We start from the raw sequence: 19,613 nt of genomic DNA, 5'->3' as shown, positions 1-19,613 counted from the left end.
ACACACACACACACACACATATCTAACCTAAAGTGTGTGTGCTAGAATCGCATGGTGGCACTACTCAGCTAAAATTGAGCCACTCGTTGGAGTCCGCCCTTTCACTGAGGAATACATTAGTACATTACATTCTTTCGAATACGATTTCACTTGTAGTCATCGTTCTCATCTGTACGACAATTTTAGGGCAATTTCCTCGCAGAGGTGATGGACAAACACATGATATCAATTCACGTTTACTTGGAAATGTGCTTTTAACCCAGAAGATGAAACAAAGAGGACAAGGCACATTGCAATTGCGATGGCAGTGGGTTGCCTTTATTATCGTGTTTGGGTTGTTTGTTGGCAAGGCCTGGGCACAGATAAGATACACTATATCTGAAGAGCTTAAACAAGGAACTGCAGTTGGGAATATAGCTAAGGATTTGGGAATAGATGTGCATATTTTGCAGGACCGAGGATTTCGCATCGTGTCTGGCTCCACCGAGCCGCTTTTCAGTGTAAATCAAAACGATGGAATCCTTCATGTGAACCGCATTATAGACCGAGAGGAAATATGCGAGCGGACCAGTGTGTGCTTGATCAATCTGAAAACCGTGTTGGAGAACCCCTTGGAGATCCATTATGTCGCCGTGGAGATATTGGACGTAAATGATCACTCACCCAGCTTCCCGGACAAAGAGAAAAGGCTTGAGATCTCAGAGTCTACCTTACCAGGAGCAACATTTCAATTGCATGCTGCCCACGACCCAGATGGGGGTGTCAATTCTATTCAGCAGTATAAATTGAGTGGCAATACTCATTTTAGGTTAGAGGTGAAGGATCGAGGCAAGGATGGTAAGATCCCTATTTTACATTTGCAAAGCCCACTTGATAGAGAAACGACTAATAGTCATCAACTACTACTTACAGCTATGGATGGGGGAAAGCCCCCAAAATCAGGGACTGTAATGATATTAATTGATGTTTTAGATGTGAACGACAACATGCCTGTTTTCACAAAAGATACATATTCTGCGACACTTAATGAGAACTCACCCATTGGTACAACAGTCATTCAACTAAATGCCACCGATAAGGATGACGGTTCAAATGGGGAGGTGGTTTATTCTTTTGGAAATGTCAATAGTAAAGTACGAGACCTATTTGACGTATACTCGGACACAGGTGAAATAATCGTGAAAGGACAAATAGACTATGAGTTGGATGACAGTTATGAGATTGATATCCAAGCATCTGATAAAGGAGCCTTACCTTTTAGAACTGATAAAAGTGTCACTATAAAAATTACGGACCTAAATGACAATGCACCTGAGATTGAGGTGATGTCGTTATCCAAAGCAATTTCAGAAGATTCTAGACCAGGAACAACAGTAGCACTTATAAGTATTACGGATTTGGACTCTGGACTTAATGGAAAGGTCATGAGCTATGTAATTGACGACGTCCCTTTCACACTAACCCCTTCTGTACAGGATAACATGTACGCCGTTGTCACCAAGTCTCCGCTTGACAGAGAGAAGCAAAACAAATATGATGTTACGATAGTTGCAAAAGACGCAGGTGACCCAGTCTTATCATCTGAAAGTACAATACGTGTTGTTGTATCAGATGTGAATGATAACAGACCAGAGTTTTCAATGAGCCCCTATACATTCTATGTCACTGAGAACAATACTCCAGGAGCGTCATTATTTTCCGTAACGGCATCTGATCGTGACGAGGGCAATAATGCTATTATTTCTTATTCCATAATGAGAGATGGGCGAGATAATAACAAATTTACATCATTTCTGAACATGAACCCCGAAAATGGTGATATATTGGCGGTAAAAAACTTTGACTTTGAAACTGTGAAAAAGTTTCAATTCCAAGTTGTTGCCACAGACTCTGGGACTCCAGCACTAAGCAGTAATGTTACAGTGAACGTGTTCATTCTGGATCAGAATGACAATGCTCCAGTCATCTTGTATCCAGTCAGTGCTAACGGTACTGCTGAAGGTGTGGAGGAGATTCCTCGTAATGTGAACCCAGGACATTTGGTGGCTAAAGTGAGAGCCTATGATGCTGATATCGGATATAACGGCTGGTTATTATATTCACTACAGGAGGTTACTGACCACAGTCTGTTTGGTTTGGACCGCTATACAGGACAGATAAGAACACTTCGTTCTTTCACAGAAACAGACGAGGCTGAGCATAAACTGGTCATACTGGTAAAAGACAATGGCAACGTTTCACTCTCAGCAACAGCTACTGTAATTGTCAAAGTAGTGGAACCCAAAGAGGCTTTTGCAGCTTCTGATGTTAAAGGGTCTACAAAAGACGAAGAGGAGAATAATGTGACATTTTATCTGATCATAACTTTAAGTTCAGTTTCAGTACTTTTCCTCATAAGTATTATCGTTTTGGTCGTAATGCAGTGCTCCAAACCCACGGCCTATTCCTCCAAGTATTTACAAGAGACAAACTATGATGGGACATTGTGCCACAGCATCCAGTACAGATCTGGAGACAGACGATACATGTTAGTTGGACCCAGAATGAGCATAGGTTCAACTATAGTTCCAGGAAGCAATGGGAATACTCTAGTAGTCTCTGACAGGAGGCGTGCATCCGGAGAGGTAAGAAGACATGTTTTCATCTAATGCATTTAAAAAAAATTTTTTTTTAGTGTAATGTTATATGTTGTGAGATTTTTAAGGTTCTTAGGCTAAGTCTCAAGAGTATAAGCAAAACCTGATACATACATGGTAGGGGTTGGGTTACAGCCTGTTTGCACATATAGGTACTGAGTGGTAATTTAACCTTCAAAGCGTAATTAATTGATTTAATTCAACAATATTTGCTCAAAGTTGTGATTTCTTAGCACCATTGTGGAATAGAACTTTGATTGTGTCAAACAACATATTCTGAACGCATGCTCGTTTTAAAACACTCAAAAACATTTATATCGCTATCCATGGTGCTGAAATGGTGTTATATCTACTTGTAGCCTATATTTAGATTTTGCTCAGGTCATGAAACACTTAGTATTATGTTTGACAATTTAGGTATTTGTTAAATTGTATATTGACACTTGACGTTTAGCATCTAATATGACATTCTTATGACATTTTATCATTGACATGTTTATCTAAGTGTGAAGCTTAAGCCACATATATCTTCAGTGTACTGAAGGGATTTACCCCGTGTTAATGGTTCAATGCTCTGTCTATGTCGCAGAGTTAAACTCCATGCTCTGTCTTTTGTGCAGATTTCTTTTCATTTAAATAGCACTGAATGTATATCAGAACTAAGTCATGGATTTTCCACTAGAAGTTGTAGGGACGTTTTGTTGTCATAAGACGGTCAGACCTGCTTATCTTTTGTCAGGTTAAACTCTGAAATGTGAATAATGAAAGTAAGGTAGGCCTAACATGCAATATTTCATAGAATCGCATGGTGGCGGTACCCTTTCATAATAGAACCTAATTACGTTCATATGTGAGTGAGTACGCCCCTACAGATCTCATCAGAAAATATAAACTACAGCCACAGCTCTGGAATAGCATGCAAACGACGTTTAAAAAAAAAATCTACGTATTGTGATTAGTAGTGGACATATTCGTTACCCTAATGGATGGCGTAAAGGTGACTTGTTGTTGAGGAATAGTATGTTTGGAATTATATACATTTTCTTTCAAAAATATGGAACAAAGAGGATGGAAGACGTGGCTGGAGCGAACGCTGTGGCTTGCCTTTGTGACCACAGTCCTTTTGGGTTTCAGCGGGGCCTCGGCACAGATACGGTATTCTACATCTGAAGAGGTTAAAGAAGGGACTGTTGTTGGGAATCTTGCCAAGGATTTGGGAATAGAACTAAATATTCTAAAGGAGAGAGGATTTCGTATCGTGTCTGGCTCCGGTGATAACCTGTTCAGGGTGAATGAGAACGATGGAGTCCTTTATGTGAACCGCAAAATAGACAGAGAAGAGGTGTGTGAAGACAGCAACGTGTGTTTGATTAACCTTAAAACAGTGCTAGAAAACCCACTGGAGGTCCACTATGTTGCAATAGAGGTACTAGATATTAACGATCACTCTCCCATCTTTCCAGAGCAAGTGAAAAGATTAGAAATCTCAGAATCCGCGTTGCCAGGGGCACGATATCAATTGCAAGATGCCCGCGACCCAGATGGTGGCACAAATTCTCTGCAGCAATATAAACTCAGTCCTAATGACCACTTTCGTTTAGAGGTTAAAGATCGAGGAAGAAATGGGAAAACCCCAATATTACACTTGCAAAGACCACTCGATAGAGAGACAAAAAGTAACCATAGATTAACGTTAACAGCTATTGATGGTGGTAAACCTCCAAAGACGGGAACAGTTGACATATTTATAGATGTTTTAGATCAAAATGACAATATGCCCGTCTTCAGTAAAGATGCATATTCCACTGTATTACGGGAGAACTCCCCCGTTGGCACAACAGTCATTCAAGTAAACGCCACGGATTTGGATGACGGCTCCAATGGTGAGATTGTTTATTCATTCGGCAGCAATGTGAAAAGTAAAGTACGAGAAATCTTTGATATCAATTCTGTAAATGGGGAAATAATTGTGAAAGGTCAGGTAGATTATGAAATACAAGACACCTATGATATTGACATAGAGGCCTCTGATCAGGGAATTGTCCCGTCTAGAACAGACAAAAACGTCATAATTAAAATTGAAGATGTGAATGATAATAAACCTGAAATAGAAGTAACATCACTGTCAGGCGCAATTTCGGAAGATTCGAGACCAGGTACAACAGTTGCTCTTATTAGCATTACTGATTTGGACTCTGGGCTCAACGGGAAGATTATAAGCCAAGTAGCTGAAAGCAGTCCCTTTACAATAACTCCATCTATACAAGACAACATGTTTGCTGTGGTCACAAAGTCGCAGCTAGATAGAGAAAAACAATCACAATATGATATAACTATAATGGCAAAAGACACAGGTGAACCAGCGTTAACATCAGAAAAGACAATAAGAGTTGTTGTATCAGATGTGAATGATAACAGCCCAGTGTTTTCTCTGAGCCCCTATACTTTCTATGTTAATGAAAACAACGCCCCAGGTGCCTCCGTCTTTTCAGTAAAGGCATTTGATCGTGACTATGGCGAAAATGCTGTTATTTCATATCACATTCAGAGGGATGGAGGTGATAACACTAAACTGACATCATTTCTAAATATTAACGCGGAAACTGGAGATGTTTTGGGACTCAAAAGTTTTGACTTTGAAGTTTTGAAAACATTCCATTTCCAAGTTGTTGCCAAAGATTCTGGAACTCCGCCACTAAGCAGCAACGTCACAGTGAATGTGTTCGTTCTGGATCAGAACGACAACGCTCCAGTCATCTTGTATCCAGTCAGTGCTAACGGTACTGCTGAAGGTGTGGAGGAGATTCCCCGTAATGTGAACCCAGGACATTTGGTGGCTAAAGTGAGAGCCTATGATGCTGATGTGGGATATAATGGCTGGTTATTATATTCACTGCAGGAAGTTACTGACCACAGTATGTTTGCTTTGGACCGCTATACAGGACAGATAAGAACACTTCGTTCATTCACAGAGACAGACGAGGCTGAACATAAACTGGTCATACTGGTCAAAGACAATGGAAACGTTTCACTCTCAGCAACAGCTACTGTGATTGTCAAAGTAGTGGAACCCAAAGAGGCTTTTGCAGCATCTGATGTTAAAAGTGTTTCAAAAGATGAAGATGATAACAACATGACATTTTATTTGATCATAACTTTGGGCTCAGTTTCAACACTTTTTATCTTCAGCATAATCGTTTTGATCATAATGCAGTGCTCTAAATCTACAGACTATTCCTCCAAGCATTTACAAGAGACAAATTATGATGGAACATTGTGTCACAGCATCCAGTACAGATCTGGAGACAGACGGTACATGTTAGTTGGACCCAGAATGAGTATAGGTTCTACAATTGTTCCTGGAAGCAATGGAAATACACTAGTGGTCCCTGACAGGAGGCGTGCATCTGGGGAGGTAAGGAATACGCATAACTGTATGCATGGCTTCTGCAATCGCTGTGTTGTTTTGTATGAATTGTTTGCAGATTTATTCAGCGATTTTAACTAGAAAATGGCATTATTTGGGATCTGAGCAGTTCATTAATTCAGTCCAGTGTCAACCTAAACATGTATCGCTGTCCATGGTGCTGAAATAAATCGTAATAATACACACACACACACACACACACACACACACACACACACACACACACACACACACACACACTCTCTCTCTCTCTCTCTCTCTCTCTCTCTCTCTCTCTCTCTCTCTCTCTCTCTCTCTCTCTCTCTCTCTCTCTCTCTCTCTCTCTCTCTCTCTCTCTCTCTCTCTCTCTCTCTCTCTCTCTCTCTCTCTCTCTCTCTCTCTCTCTCTCTCTCTCTCTCTCTCTCTCTCTCTCTCTCTCTCTCTCTCTCTCTCTCTCTCTCTCTCTCTCTCTCTCTCTCTCTCTCTCTCTCTCTCTCTCTCTCTCTCTCTCTCTCTCTCTCTCTCTCTATATATATATATATATATATATATATATATATATATATATATATATATATCTCATGCACACCTGTTGCCATACAAGAGTTAGTTTTGTGGGGATTAGACTCAGGCAAAAATACCCTCAGTCTGTATGAAAGCAATTTTTAGTCCATCGCCTCATTGACCAACTGCTAATTGGAACAGTCTGATTTGTGTATAGGCGTACTCACGCTTAGAATTGTGAATGAAAGGTTTTAATACCTTGGAAAATAATAAGTGATTTTTTTTTACTGGGATACATTTAATTATTCTGTTTTTATGGTCGACATATTTTTTGTTTATATTTCTCGCATGTTGCGATATGCATTTTTGCCTGTTCTAACTAGAGGGCACTACACGGTGCATTGTTTCTATAAATAGTGTAATATATTGAAGAGTTCGCATGGTGGCAGTACCTAGCTGGAATGAAACCACACCTATTATTTCGGCACGAGTGTGTGTGTCCGCCCACTCTCTCTTATTCAGTTGCAGGAGGATAAAACATGTAGCTAGCCTATACGCGTCGAAGTCTAATCTAAGCTGTATGAAACTTATCCTACATTCGGTCCGATCTAAACTGCAATGCGTACGGAACTTATGGCTACTGAGGAATAGCAAATGAAACGGAGTTGTATTATCTGCCTAAAAACATGGAACAAAGGCGACAAGATACATGGAGAGATCAAAGGCAATTGGTCGTTTTCGTGGTTGCCTTGGTTTGGGTTTTTGGTGGAGCCTCAGCACAGATACGATATTCGATATCTGAGGAGCTTAAAGAAGGGACTCTTGTTGGGAATATTGCAAAGGACCTTGGAATAGATATCGGTATTATCAAAGAGAGAGGGTTCCGTATTGTGTCTGGATCAACTGAGCCATTGTTTCACGTCAATCAGGATGATGGGATGCTTTATGTGAAACGCAAAATAGACCGAGAAGAGGTATGTGAAAGGATCAGTGTATGTCTCATCAATCTGAAAACGGTACTGGAGAACCCCCTGGAAATACATTATGTTGGTGTGGAGATACTGGATGTAAATGACCATTCTCCCAGCTTCCCAGAGAATGAAAGACAGCTCGAGATTTCAGAGTCAGCGCTGCCAGGCGCACGATTTCAGTTGCAGGCTGCACGCGATGCCGATGGTGGCGTGAACGCTGTGCAGCAATATAAACTTAGCTCTAATGACCATTTCCGCTTGGAGATTAGTGATAGAGGGAAGGATGGAAAAGTCCCAATTTTATATTTACACAAACAATTAGACAGAGAAACAAGTGGTCGTCATCAACTGCTGCTTACAGCGATAGACGGGGGGAAGCCTCCATTGTCTGGAACAGTAAAACTATCCATAGATGTTTTGGATGTAAATGACAATATGCCCGTTTTCAATAAAGAAGTTTATTCTGTAACACTGAGCGAAAACTCACCAATTGGCACAAAGTTCATTCAGGTTAATGCATCGGATTTGGATGAAGGTCTGAATGGAGAGGTTTTTTATTCGTTTGGTAGCAATGCAAATAGCAAAGTGCGGGAACTTTTTAATATAGACACAAATACGGGTGAAATTACTGTTAAAGGACTCATTGATTTTGAAGGAGAAGAAAGCTTTGCAATTGATATACAGGCATCTGATAAGGGTACAGTTCCACTGACATCAGACAAAATCGTTTTCATTAAGATTATGGACCTAAATGACAACGCGCCACAGATTGAGGTGGCATCGTTGTCTAGTGCAATATCTGAAGATTCAAGACCCGGAACAACAGTTGCTCTCATCAGCATTACAGATTTTGACTCTGGACTGAACGGGAAGGTTGTTGGCTATATCAGCAACGAGGTCCCATTTACTTTTACTCCTTCAATACAAGATAATATGTACTCCATAGTAACCAAGGCCATGTTGGACAGAGAAAAACAGCCTCATTATGATATAACAATAGTTGCTAAAGACGCAGGTGAACCGGCCTTGTCATCTATGACGACAATAAGTGTTATAGTGTCAGATGTAAATGATAACAGTCCTGTGTTTTCACTGAGTCCCTACATGTTTTATGTTACCGAGAATAATCTGCCAGGAGCAGTAATATTTTCAGTTAGAGCTTTTGACCAAGATGAGAATCAAAACGCATTAATATCGTATTATATTGTCAGAGATGTTAGTGATACAAATAAGGTGTCACCATTTTTAAATATAAATTCTGAAAATGGAGATATATTGGCACTGAAAGGCTTTGACTTTGAAACAGTAAAAACATTCAATTTTCAAGTCATAGCCAAAGATTCTGGAACTCCGTCGCTAAGCAGTAATGTCACAGTTCAGGTATTCATTCTGGATCAGAACGACAACGCTCCAGCCATCTTGTATCCAGTCAGTGCTAACGGTACTGCTGAAGGTGTGGAGGAGATTCCTCGTAATGTCAATGCAGGACATTTGGTGACTAAAGTGAGAGCCTATGATGCTGATGTAGGATATAACGGTTGGTTGCTGTATTCACTTCAGGAAGTTACTGACCACAGTTTGTTTGCTTTGGACCGCTATACAGGACAGATAAGAACACTTCGCTCATTCACAGAGACAGACGAGGCTGAACATAAACTGGTCATACTGGTAAAAGACAATGGAAACGTTTCACTCTCAGCAACAGCTACTGTGATTGTCAAGGTTGTGGAACCCAAAGAGGCTTTTGCAGATTCTGATGTTAAAAGTTATGCAAAAGACGAAGAGGATAATAATGTGACATTTTATTTGATCATAACATTGGGCTCAGTTTCAGTCCTTTTCCTCATAAGTATTATCTTTTTGATAGTAATGCAGTGCTCCAAACCTACAGACTATTCCTCGAAGTATTTACAGGAGACAAATTATGACGGGACACTGTGCCACAGCATCCAATACAGATCTGGAGACAGGCGGTACATGTTAGTTGGACCCAGAATGAGTATAGGTTCTACTATAGCTCCAGGAAGCAACGGGAATACTCTAGTGGTCTCTGACAGGAGGCGGGTGTCTCAAGAGGTAAGATTAATTACGCAATTACATGAAAGTTGACGTTTGCACGTTTGTCTTACATAGACAGCAAAATCCAGAGTAGTAATTTAACTTGTAAACACATTTTCCTGCAAGGTTCCATCGTGGTGCTTCCATAGTTCAATTACCACTCAGGATTTTCACAGAGTAATTTATTTTGCAATGGATTTACATTGATAATATGTGCTTAAAATTATGATTGAAATGTCTTAAAAGTGCTTGAAATTATGTTTTTGCTCCATCATATTTTGTGGAACAGAAAAAGAAAGAAAGAAAGAAAGAAAACTATTCTCCATATAGAAAACATTGTTTCGCTATCCATGGTGCTGAATTAGTGCTTAAACGTACAATGACAATATTTTCCTCTGGTGATAGGGTTGCAGCATCTGCTTCAGCTGGTCTTTTCATTTTCGTCTCCGCCAGGCCGAAAGGCATGGCGAGAGAGTATGTTTTACCCCATGTCTGTCTGTCTGTCTGTCCGTCCGTCCGTCCGTCCGTCCGTCCGTCCGTGTGTGTCCTGTCCGTGTGTTACCAACTAATCTACGGCACCGTTGACCCGCTCGCAGCGAAACTGTGCACACACACACTCCCTCATGCCAATTCAGAACCTCTATCCCAAATTTTTCACATGGGCCTGTTATAGCGCCACCAGGAGGCCGATTTGTGCCTCACTTACTCCTACAGATTTTATCCAAACCTCATGCAAATTGGTACACAGTATCTCTATAGTCATGTGATCAACCCGGATCTGCCCGATTTCCCATATTCCATCCTGATTGGCTAAGGTTGGCTTCCAAAGTTTGCAGGATTGGTCCGTTTTGAACAAAATGCCTCAAATCATGAACGTAGCATGCAATTTCCGTGAAATTTCACACGCACATTCCCACTAGGCCGAGGAAGAAATGCCACCCATTTGACATTGGCCTGTTATAGCGCCACCAGCAGGTCTAATTTAGCAAAACACATTTCACATTCAAAATGCCTCAAATCATGAATGCAGTGTCTGATTGCCGTGAAAGACCTAAGAAGAAATTACACCCCTTTCACATTGGCCTATTATAGCGCCACCAAGAGGCCAGAATAACGTACCTGACCTGGCAGAGACCTGTGCTCCGAGGAGCACTTTTTCTAGTTTATCATGAATTCATCATTTGTATAGCATTATTCATACATTAGTATAAGCATTAGTAAACACAGTTATAATAGTTTTATTCCCAATTGATAACCATTAATGTGCTTAATGATTGCATTGCCATTTTCTATATCACTGCTTCTATCTCATTTAAATGCTTTATAAGGCATAGATAGTCCTGACTTTGGTTGGGCTCACATAAAATACCTAACTAACAACTATACTATGTAACTACCTTATAAGTGTTTATAAAACGTGTATTAAACTAAATCCTTATATGTTCAAATGTACGCACTTGTTCATATACTTAAACTTGTGATTCATTAAGGTAGTTAGGATATAGTCATTAGTTAAGTATTTTGTGTGAGCCCATCTAAAGTCAGGACTATCTCTGCATTTTATAAAGCATTTATAAATTACATAGAAGCAGTGATATAGAACATTTCAATACAATCATTAAGCACTTTAACGTTTAGGTTATTAATTGGGAATAAAACGTTTATGTGTGTAAAAGTGTGTTTATTAATGCTTAGTAATATATGAACAAACAATGCTTTACAAATTATGAATTTATCATGAATTAAGTATTTAATAATGCTTAACTATTGCTTAATAGTGTATAGTTATTATAAAGTATTAGACAACAACATTTGACCAGTAACACTAACAGCCAGGCTTATCTCAGTGTGTATTGAGCAATAGTAAAACTGAGGTTCTGAAGGGATTTACATAGTGAAATGATCCACTGTCAATGATCCATGTTGGACTCGAAGCTGTCTCTGGTGTGCTGATTTTCTAAATGTTTTATTTATTTATTTCACTTTTGTGTTTTGTGTTGCCACTGAGTGTAAATCAGAAATTAAGTCTAGAAGTTGTACTCAGCTATCCTGTCTTTTTCATCCTATTATATTTACCTTTAGTCGTGTTACACTATCAAATGTGAATTATGAAAAGTAAGCTAACATTTATTCCTGCAATATTTCATAGATTCGCATGGTGGCGGTATCCTTACAGAATAAGGCCTAATTACAATCATATGTGAGTCAGTACGCCCCTACATATCTCAGCGGAAAATATAACCTATACAGCCACATGAGCTTTGGACTAGCAATCAACGAATTGGTATCAGATTCAAGAGAGGGAATATTCGTTACTGCAATGGATGGAGAGGTGGCGGGTTGGTGAGGAATAGTTTATGTTCGGAATTATATTTGTTTTGGTTCAAAATATGGAACAAAGAGGACGGAAAACATGGCTGGAGCGAACGCAGTGGTTTGCCTTTGTGACCACAGTCCTTTTGGGTTTCAGCGGGGCTGCGGCACAAATAAGGTATTCTATATCTGAAGAGGTTCAAGAAGGGACTGTTGTTGGGAATATTGCCAAGGATTTGGGAATAGATCTAAACATTCTAAAGGAGAGAGGATTTCGTATCGTGTCTGGCACCGGTGATTCCCTGTTCAGGGTAAATGAGAACGACGGAGTCCTTCATGTGAACCGCAAAATAGACAGAGAGGAGGTGTGTGAAGACAGCAACGTGTGTTTGATTAACCTAAAAACAGTATTAGAAAACCCACTGGAGGTCCATTATATCGCAATAGAGGTACTAGACATTAATGATCACACTCCCATTTTTCCAGAAAAAGAAGAGCGATTAGAGATTTCAGAGTCCACGTTGCCAGGGGCACGATATCAATTGCATGATGCCCGCGACCCAGATGGTGGCACAAATTCTGTACAGCAGTATAGACTAAGTCCAAATGATCATTTTCGCCTAGAAGTGAAGGACAGAGGAATAAATGGTAAAACTCCAATATTACATTTGCAGAGATCACTTGATAGAGAGACAAGAAGTAAACACAAATTAACGCTGGCAGCTATTGATGGTGGTAAACCTCCAAAAACTGGAACGGTTGACATATTCATCGATGTTTCAGATACAAATGACAATTTGCCCGTTTTCAGTAAAGATATATATTCTGCTGTGCTACGGGAGAACTCCCCTGTTGGCACAACGGTCATTCAAGTAAATGCCTCTGATTTAGACGATGGCTCCAATGGCGAAGTTGTTTATTCATTTGGCAGCAACGTGAAAAGTAAAATACGTGAGTTGTTTTCTATAGATTCTGTTACTGGGGAAATAATTGTGAAAGGTCAGGTAGATTATGAAGTACATAACACATATGATATTGATATACGTGCCTCTGACAAGGGGAACGTTCCATTTAGAACAGACAAGAGTGTCATAATTAAAATTGAAGATGTGAATGATAATAAACCTGAAATAGAGGTAACATCATTGTCAGGCGCAATTTCTGAAGATTCGAGACCAGGTACAACAGTAGCACTTATTAGCATTACTGATTTGGACTCTGGACTCAACGGGAAGATTATAAGCAATGTAGGTCTAGCTGAAAGCAGTCAATTCTCATTAACTCCATCAATACAAGAAAACATGTTTGCTGTGGTCACAAAGAAACATCTTGATAGAGAAAAACAATCACAATATGATATAACTATAATAGCTAAAGACGCAGGTGAACCATCCTTAACATCAGAAAAGACGATAACAGTTGTTGTATCAGATGTGAATGATAACAGCCCGGAGTTTTCTCTGAGCCCCTACACTTTCTATGTTAATGAAAACAACACCCCAGGTGCCTCGATTTTTTCAGTCAAGGCATTTGATCGTGACGATGGCGAAAATGCTGCTGTTTCATATCACATTCAGAGAGATGGTGGTGATAACACTAAACTGACATCATTTCTAAATATTAACATGGACACCGGGGATGTTTTGGGACTCAAAAGTTTTGACTTTGAAGTTTTGAAAACATTCCATTTCCAAGTTGTTGCCAGAGATTCTGGAACTCCGCCACTAAGCAGCAACGTCACAGTGAACGTGTTCATTCTGGATCAGAACGACAACGCTCCAGTCATCTTGTATCCAGTCAGTGCTAACGGTACTGCTGAAGGTGTGGAGGAGATTCCTCGTAATGTGAACCCAGGACATTTGGTGGCTAAAGTGAGAGCCTATGATGCTGATGTGGGATATAATGGCTGGTTATTATATTCACTGCAGGAGGTTACTGACCACAGTCTGTTTGCGTTGGACCGCTATACAGGACAGATAAGAACACTTCGTTCATTCACAGAAACAGACGAGGCTGAACATAAACTGGTCATACTGGTAAAAGACAATGGAAACGTTTCACTCTCAGCAACAGCTACTGTGATTGTCAAGGTTGTGGAGCCTAAAGAGGCTTTTGCAGCTTCTGATGTTAAAAGTGTGTCAAAAGATGAAGATGATAACAACATGACATTTTATTTGATCATAACTTTGGGCTCAGTTTCAACACTTTTTATCTTCAGCATAATCGTTTTGATCATAATGCAGTGCTCTAAATCTACAGACTATTCCTCTAAGCATTTACAAGAGACAAATTATGATGGAACACTGTGTCACAGCATCCAGTACAGATCTGGAGACAGACGGTACATGTTAGTTGGACCCAGAATGAGTATAGGTTCTACTATTGTTCCAGGAAGCAATGGAAATACACTAGTGGTCCCTGACAGGAGACGTGCATCGGGTGAGGTAAGGAATACACTTAACGGTATGCATGGCTTCTGTAATTGCTGTGTTGTTGTGTATGGGTTGTTTGAAGATGTCTTCTTGTCAGGGATATGAACTTGTGTAGAAATGGCATTATTTGGGATCTGAGCAGTAAATCAATTCAGTGCAGTCTCTGAACATAGTAATCGCTGTCCATGGTGCTGAAATAAATCATAATACATACGTATACATCTCTCTCTCTCTCTCTCTCTCTCTCTCTCTCTCTCTCTCTCACACACACACACCTGTTGCCTTTTCATTCCTATTAATATAATAAGATAAAGTTGAAAGGAGAAATGACATTTAATGATACAAAACTGTAACGTACACATTTGTGAGGATTAGACTCAAGCAAACATACCCTCAGTCTACTATGAAAGCAATTTCTTATTCACTAACTGCAAATTGAAACTGTCTGATTGGCTTGGTATAGGCCTACTCACGCTTAATTGTGAATGAAAGGTTTTAAACTTTTAATATATTTTTGGGGCGGTGTAACCGCCCCCTATAAGTGAGGTTTGGACACTGACCAATCCTGCACCGTGATTGGCCAATAGTCTACAACGCAGTCTACAACCCTAACCTTCCACAGTCAATGCAAATCTATACTTTTGCAAAGTCAGCCAATCACATTACAGCTAGTGTCATCACCACTAGCTGTAATGTGATTGGCTGACTTTGCAAATTCAGGACTGTGATTGGCTAGCGAAACACATGACACATGTGCAGCCCTATGAATAGCAGTATGGACTTTTAAAAATGAATCACTTCCATCACTGTGATGACCACTGTGACCACACCGCCCCCTTTCACACTGGGTGTGATTTTTTTTTTACTGGGACACAAATGCTTAACAGTTGGACAAGATAGTTTAATATTTTTTCTAAATTGTCTAGTTATGAGGTTTTCTGGTTAGTTTATATTTTTCACACATTTCACACATGTTTTGCTCTGTGAATATTTGCCCGTTCTAACTAGAGGGCACTACAAGGTGCATTGTTTCTATACATAGTGTAATATATTGAAGAGTTCGCATGGTGGCAGTACCCAGCTGGAATGAAACCACACCTTTTATTTCGGCATGAGTGTCATGAGTGTATGTGTCCGCCCACCTTCTCTTATTCAGTTGCAGGAGGATAAACATTTAGCTAGCCTATAAGCGTCGAAGTCTAATATAAGCTGAATGAAACATAAATTGAATAAATATCGGCCTGATCTCATCTCCAATGGGTACGGAACGTATGGCTACTGAGGAATAGCAGATGAACTGGAGTTGAGTTTTCATTCTAAAACATGGAACAAAGGCGACAAGATGCATGGCGAGGTCGAAGGCAGTTGGTCGTTTTCGTGGTTGCCTTGGTTTGGGTTTTTGGAGCCTCAGCGCAGATAAGGTATTCGATATCCGAGGAGCTTAAAGAGGGGACTCTTGTTGGGAATATTGCAAAGGACCTTGGAATAGATATCGGTATCATCAAAGAGAGAGGGTTCCGCATTGTGTCTGGATCAACTGAGCCATTGTTTCACGTCAATCAGAATGATGGGATGCTTTATGTGAAACATAAAATAGACCGAGAAGAGGTATGTGAACGGATCAGTGTATGTCTCATCAATCTGAAAACAGTACTTGAGAACCCCCTGGAAATTCATTATATTGGAGTGGAGATACTGGATGTAAATGACCATTCTCCCAGCTTCCCAGAGAATGAAGGCAAGCTCGAGATTTCAGAGTCAGCGCTGCCAGGCGCACGATTTCAGCTGGAGCCTGCACGCGATGCTGATGGTGGCGTAAACGCTGTGCAGCAATATAAACTTAGCTCTAATGACCATTTCCGCTTGGAGGTAAAGGATAGAGGCAAGGATGGAAAAGTTCCAATTTTGTACTTAAATAAACAATTGGACAGAGAAACTAGTAATAGACACCAACTGCTGCTTACAGCGATAGACGGGGGGAAGCCTCCATTGTCTGGAACAGTCAAACTATCAATACATGTTTTAGATATAAATGACAATACTCCCGTTTTCAATAAAGACGTATACTCTGTAACACTGAATGAAAACTCCCCAATTGGCACACAGGTAATTCAAGTGAATGCATCCGATATGGATGAGGGTCTAAATGGAGAGGTTTTTTATTCGTTTGGTCGCCATGCAAATAGCAAAGTGCGGGGACTTTTTGACATAGACACGAATACGGGCGACATTACTGTTAAAGGTCTAATTGATTTTGAATCAGAAGAAAGCTTTGAAATTGACATACAGGCATCTGACAGGGGTCCAGTTCCACTGACATCAGACAAAAGCGTTTTCATTCAAATTGTGGACCTGAATGACAACTCGCCTCAGATTGAGGTCGCATCCTTATCTAGCGCAATATCTGAAGATTCCAGACCCGGAACAACAGTTGCTCTCATCAGCATTACAGATTTTGACTCTGGACTGAACGGGAAGGTTGTTGGCTCTATCAGCAACGAGGTCCCCTTTACTTTAACTCCATCGATACAAGATAACATGTACTCTATAGTAACCAAGGCCAGGTTGGACAGAGAACAGCAGCCTCATTATGATGTAACAATAGTTGCTAAAGACGCAGGTGAACCGGCCTTGTCATCTATGACAACAATAAGTGTTATAGTGTCAGATGTAAATGATAACAATCCAGCGTTTTCACTGAGCCCCTACATGTTTTATGTTACCGAGAATAATCATCCAGGATCAGTAATATTTTCAGTTAGAGCTTTTGACCAAGATGAGAATCAAAACGCATTAATTTCGTATTATATTGTCAGAGATGACAGTGATAAGAATAAGGTGTCACCATTTTTAAATATTAATTCTGAAAATGGGGATGTATTGGCACTGAAAGGCTTTGATTTTGAAACAGTAAAAGCATTTGATTTCCAAGTTGTTGCCAAAGATTCTGGAACTCCGTCGCTAAGCAGTAACGTCACAGTGCAGGTATTCATTCTGGATCAGAACGACAACGCTCCAGTCATCTTGTATCCAGTCAGTGCTAACGGTACTGCTGAAGGTGTGGAGGAAATTCCTCGTAATGTGAACGCAGGACATTTGGTGACTAAAGTGAGAGCCTATGATGCTGATGTAGGATATAACGGCTGGTTGTTGTATTCACTTCAGGAAGTTACTGACCACAGCTTGTTTGCTTTGGACCGCTATACAGGACAGATAAGAACACTTCGCTCATTCACAGAGACAGACGAGGCTGAACATAAACTGGTCATACTGGTAAAAGACAATGGGAACGTTTCACTCTCAGCAACAGCTACTGTGAATGTCAAGGTTGTGGAGCCCAAAGAGGCTTTTGCAGTTTCTGATGTTAAAACTGCAGCAAAAGATGAAGAGGACAACGTGACATTTTATTTGATCATAACTTTGGGCTCAGTTTCAATACTTTTTGCCATCAGTATCGTCGTGTTAATTGTAATGCAGTGCTCTAAATCTACAGACTATTCGTCTAAATATTTACAAGAAGCAAATTATGATGGGACACTGTGCCACAGCATCCAGTACAGATCTGGAGACAGACGGTACATGTTAGTTGGACCCAGAATGAGTATTGGTTCTACTATAGTTCCTGGCAGCAATGGGAATACTCTAGTGGTCTCTGACAAGAGGTGTGCATCTGGTGAGGTAAGGAATAACCAACCATATGCATGGCTTCTTCATTAATTGCGTTCGTGTCTTTATAATTGGATATTTTGAATAAGTATTGGGGTATATTAACATGTATATTTGTCATTTTTTCATTTAGGATCTGAGATCTTGTTTTGTTGTTTTGTATACGTACACATGACATGAAACGTTGTCCTATCATAACGCACACACACCTGTTGCTTTAACTTTGCTATTACAAATTGTAAGTATGTGATATATATTAGTATTGGATTATTTTTTTTTTGAGACTTTGGCAGTTTTTAATCACTTTCATCACATTAACTACGGTCTATCTATACAATTTTAGAAAAAAAGGCCCAAATATGAAGGGCTGCTGTCCATGGTACTGAAACCCATGAATGACCTTACCCTTACCAGTGTTACTTCATTTTCCATTGTCAACATCAGCCATATAGTTATTATTTTAAGTATGTGATATCTATTACTGTTGGATTTATCGTTTTGTTGTGCGTCTTTGGCTGTTTTTATAATCACTTTTATCACATTAACTCAAACAATATAGTCTACTCTACAATATTAGAACAAGGCCCCAATATGAGTGGCTGCTGTCCATGGTACTGAAACTGAAGGACTGTACCACTGTTAGTTAATTGACCATTGAAGCAAAAATTCCAGTTTGAAATGCAGCGCTCGTTAGGACCTATTTTTCCCAGGCGTAGGCATATTAAAATTAGGGTGTATTGAAGTAGCTAATACAGTAGGCCTAATTTTAGATACAACTAGAAAAAGTGCTCCTCGGAGCACAAGTCTCCGCCAGGTCAGGTAGGTTATTATGGCCTCCTGGTGGCGCTATAATAGGCCAATGTGAAAAGGATGCCATTTATTCCTAGGCCTTGCACGGCAATCGGACACTGCATGCATGATTTGAGGCATTTTGTTCTAAAAATGTGTTTTGCTAAATTTGACCTGCTGGTGGCACTATAACAGGCCAATGTTAAAAGGGTTGCATTTGTTCCTCAACATAGTGTGAATGTGCGTTCAAAGTTTCACCGTAATCGGACGCTGCATTCATGACTTGCAGCATTTTGTTCAAAACGGGCCACTCCTGCAAACATTACATGTCAATGTTAGCCAATCAGGATGGCATATGAAAAATCAAACAGATCCGTCTTGATCACATGACTATAGAGATCATGTGTATCGATTTGCGTGAAATTTGGATCAAATATGAAGGCTTAATATCAAAAAATGTGTTTTACATAAGTCTGCCTCCTGGTGACGCTATAAAAGGCAAATGTGAAAAATGCAGGGAAAAGATTTATCCTTGGCCTCTTGAGAGTGTGCATACAAAGTTTTACACTGATCGGTGCAGGTATAGGTAAAAACACGAATCGGCCTGTTACAGCGCCACCATGAGGCTGATTTGAACATTTTCAAATGGCATTTCTTCCTCGGCCTAATGGGAATGTGTGTGCAAAATTTCACGGAAATTGCATGCTGTGTTCATGATTTGAGGCATTTTGTTCGAAACAGAGTACTCCTGCAAACTTTGAAAGACAATTTTTGCCAAACAGGATGGAATATGAAAAATCTGAAATGAGACGTTTCTTTTAATGACTATAGAGATACT

The 19,613-nt window shown here is 40.0% G+C and overlaps 3 protein-coding genes across 3 annotated transcripts; all 3 read left to right on the top strand.

Moving 5' to 3' along the window:
- Positions 1–266: 266 nt before the first annotated feature.
- LOC311033991 (protocadherin beta-15-like) lies at positions 267–2,648 on the top strand (the record flags this gene model as incomplete). Its single annotated transcript, XM_084041729.1, has 1 exon — positions 267–2,648. The coding sequence occupies one exon, from the start codon at positions 267–269 to the stop codon at positions 2,646–2,648; it is 2,382 nt and encodes a 793-aa protein (XP_083897855.1).
- A 1,042-nt stretch (positions 2,649–3,690) lies between these two features.
- On the top strand, positions 3,691–9,626 carry LOC311033990 (protocadherin alpha-7-like; the record flags this gene model as incomplete). The annotated part of the gene is made up of 2 exons (XM_084041728.1): positions 3,691–4,062; positions 7,605–9,626. The coding sequence occupies 2 exons, from the start codon at positions 3,691–3,693 to the stop codon at positions 9,624–9,626; spliced, it is 2,394 nt and encodes a 797-aa protein (XP_083897854.1).
- Positions 9,627–13,189: 3,563 nt separating this feature from the next.
- On the top strand, positions 13,190–18,037 carry LOC311033988 (protocadherin beta-5-like; the record flags this gene model as incomplete). Its single annotated transcript, XM_084041726.1, is given in 3 exon segments — positions 13,190–13,475; positions 17,146–17,150; positions 17,153–18,037. Coding segments are annotated over 3 exon segments (1,176 nt in total).
- Between the last annotated feature and the right edge of the window lie 1,576 nt (positions 18,038–19,613).

This window comes from Gymnoscopelus microlampas (assembly GCF_963454915.1).
Source record: "Gymnoscopelus microlampas genome assembly, chromosome: 18".
NCBI classification, from domain to species: Eukaryota; Metazoa; Chordata; class Actinopteri; order Myctophiformes; family Myctophidae; genus Gymnoscopelus; species Gymnoscopelus microlampas.
The sequence above is the reverse complement of the archived record's forward strand: the minus strand, read 5'-3'. Positions and strand labels throughout refer to the sequence as shown.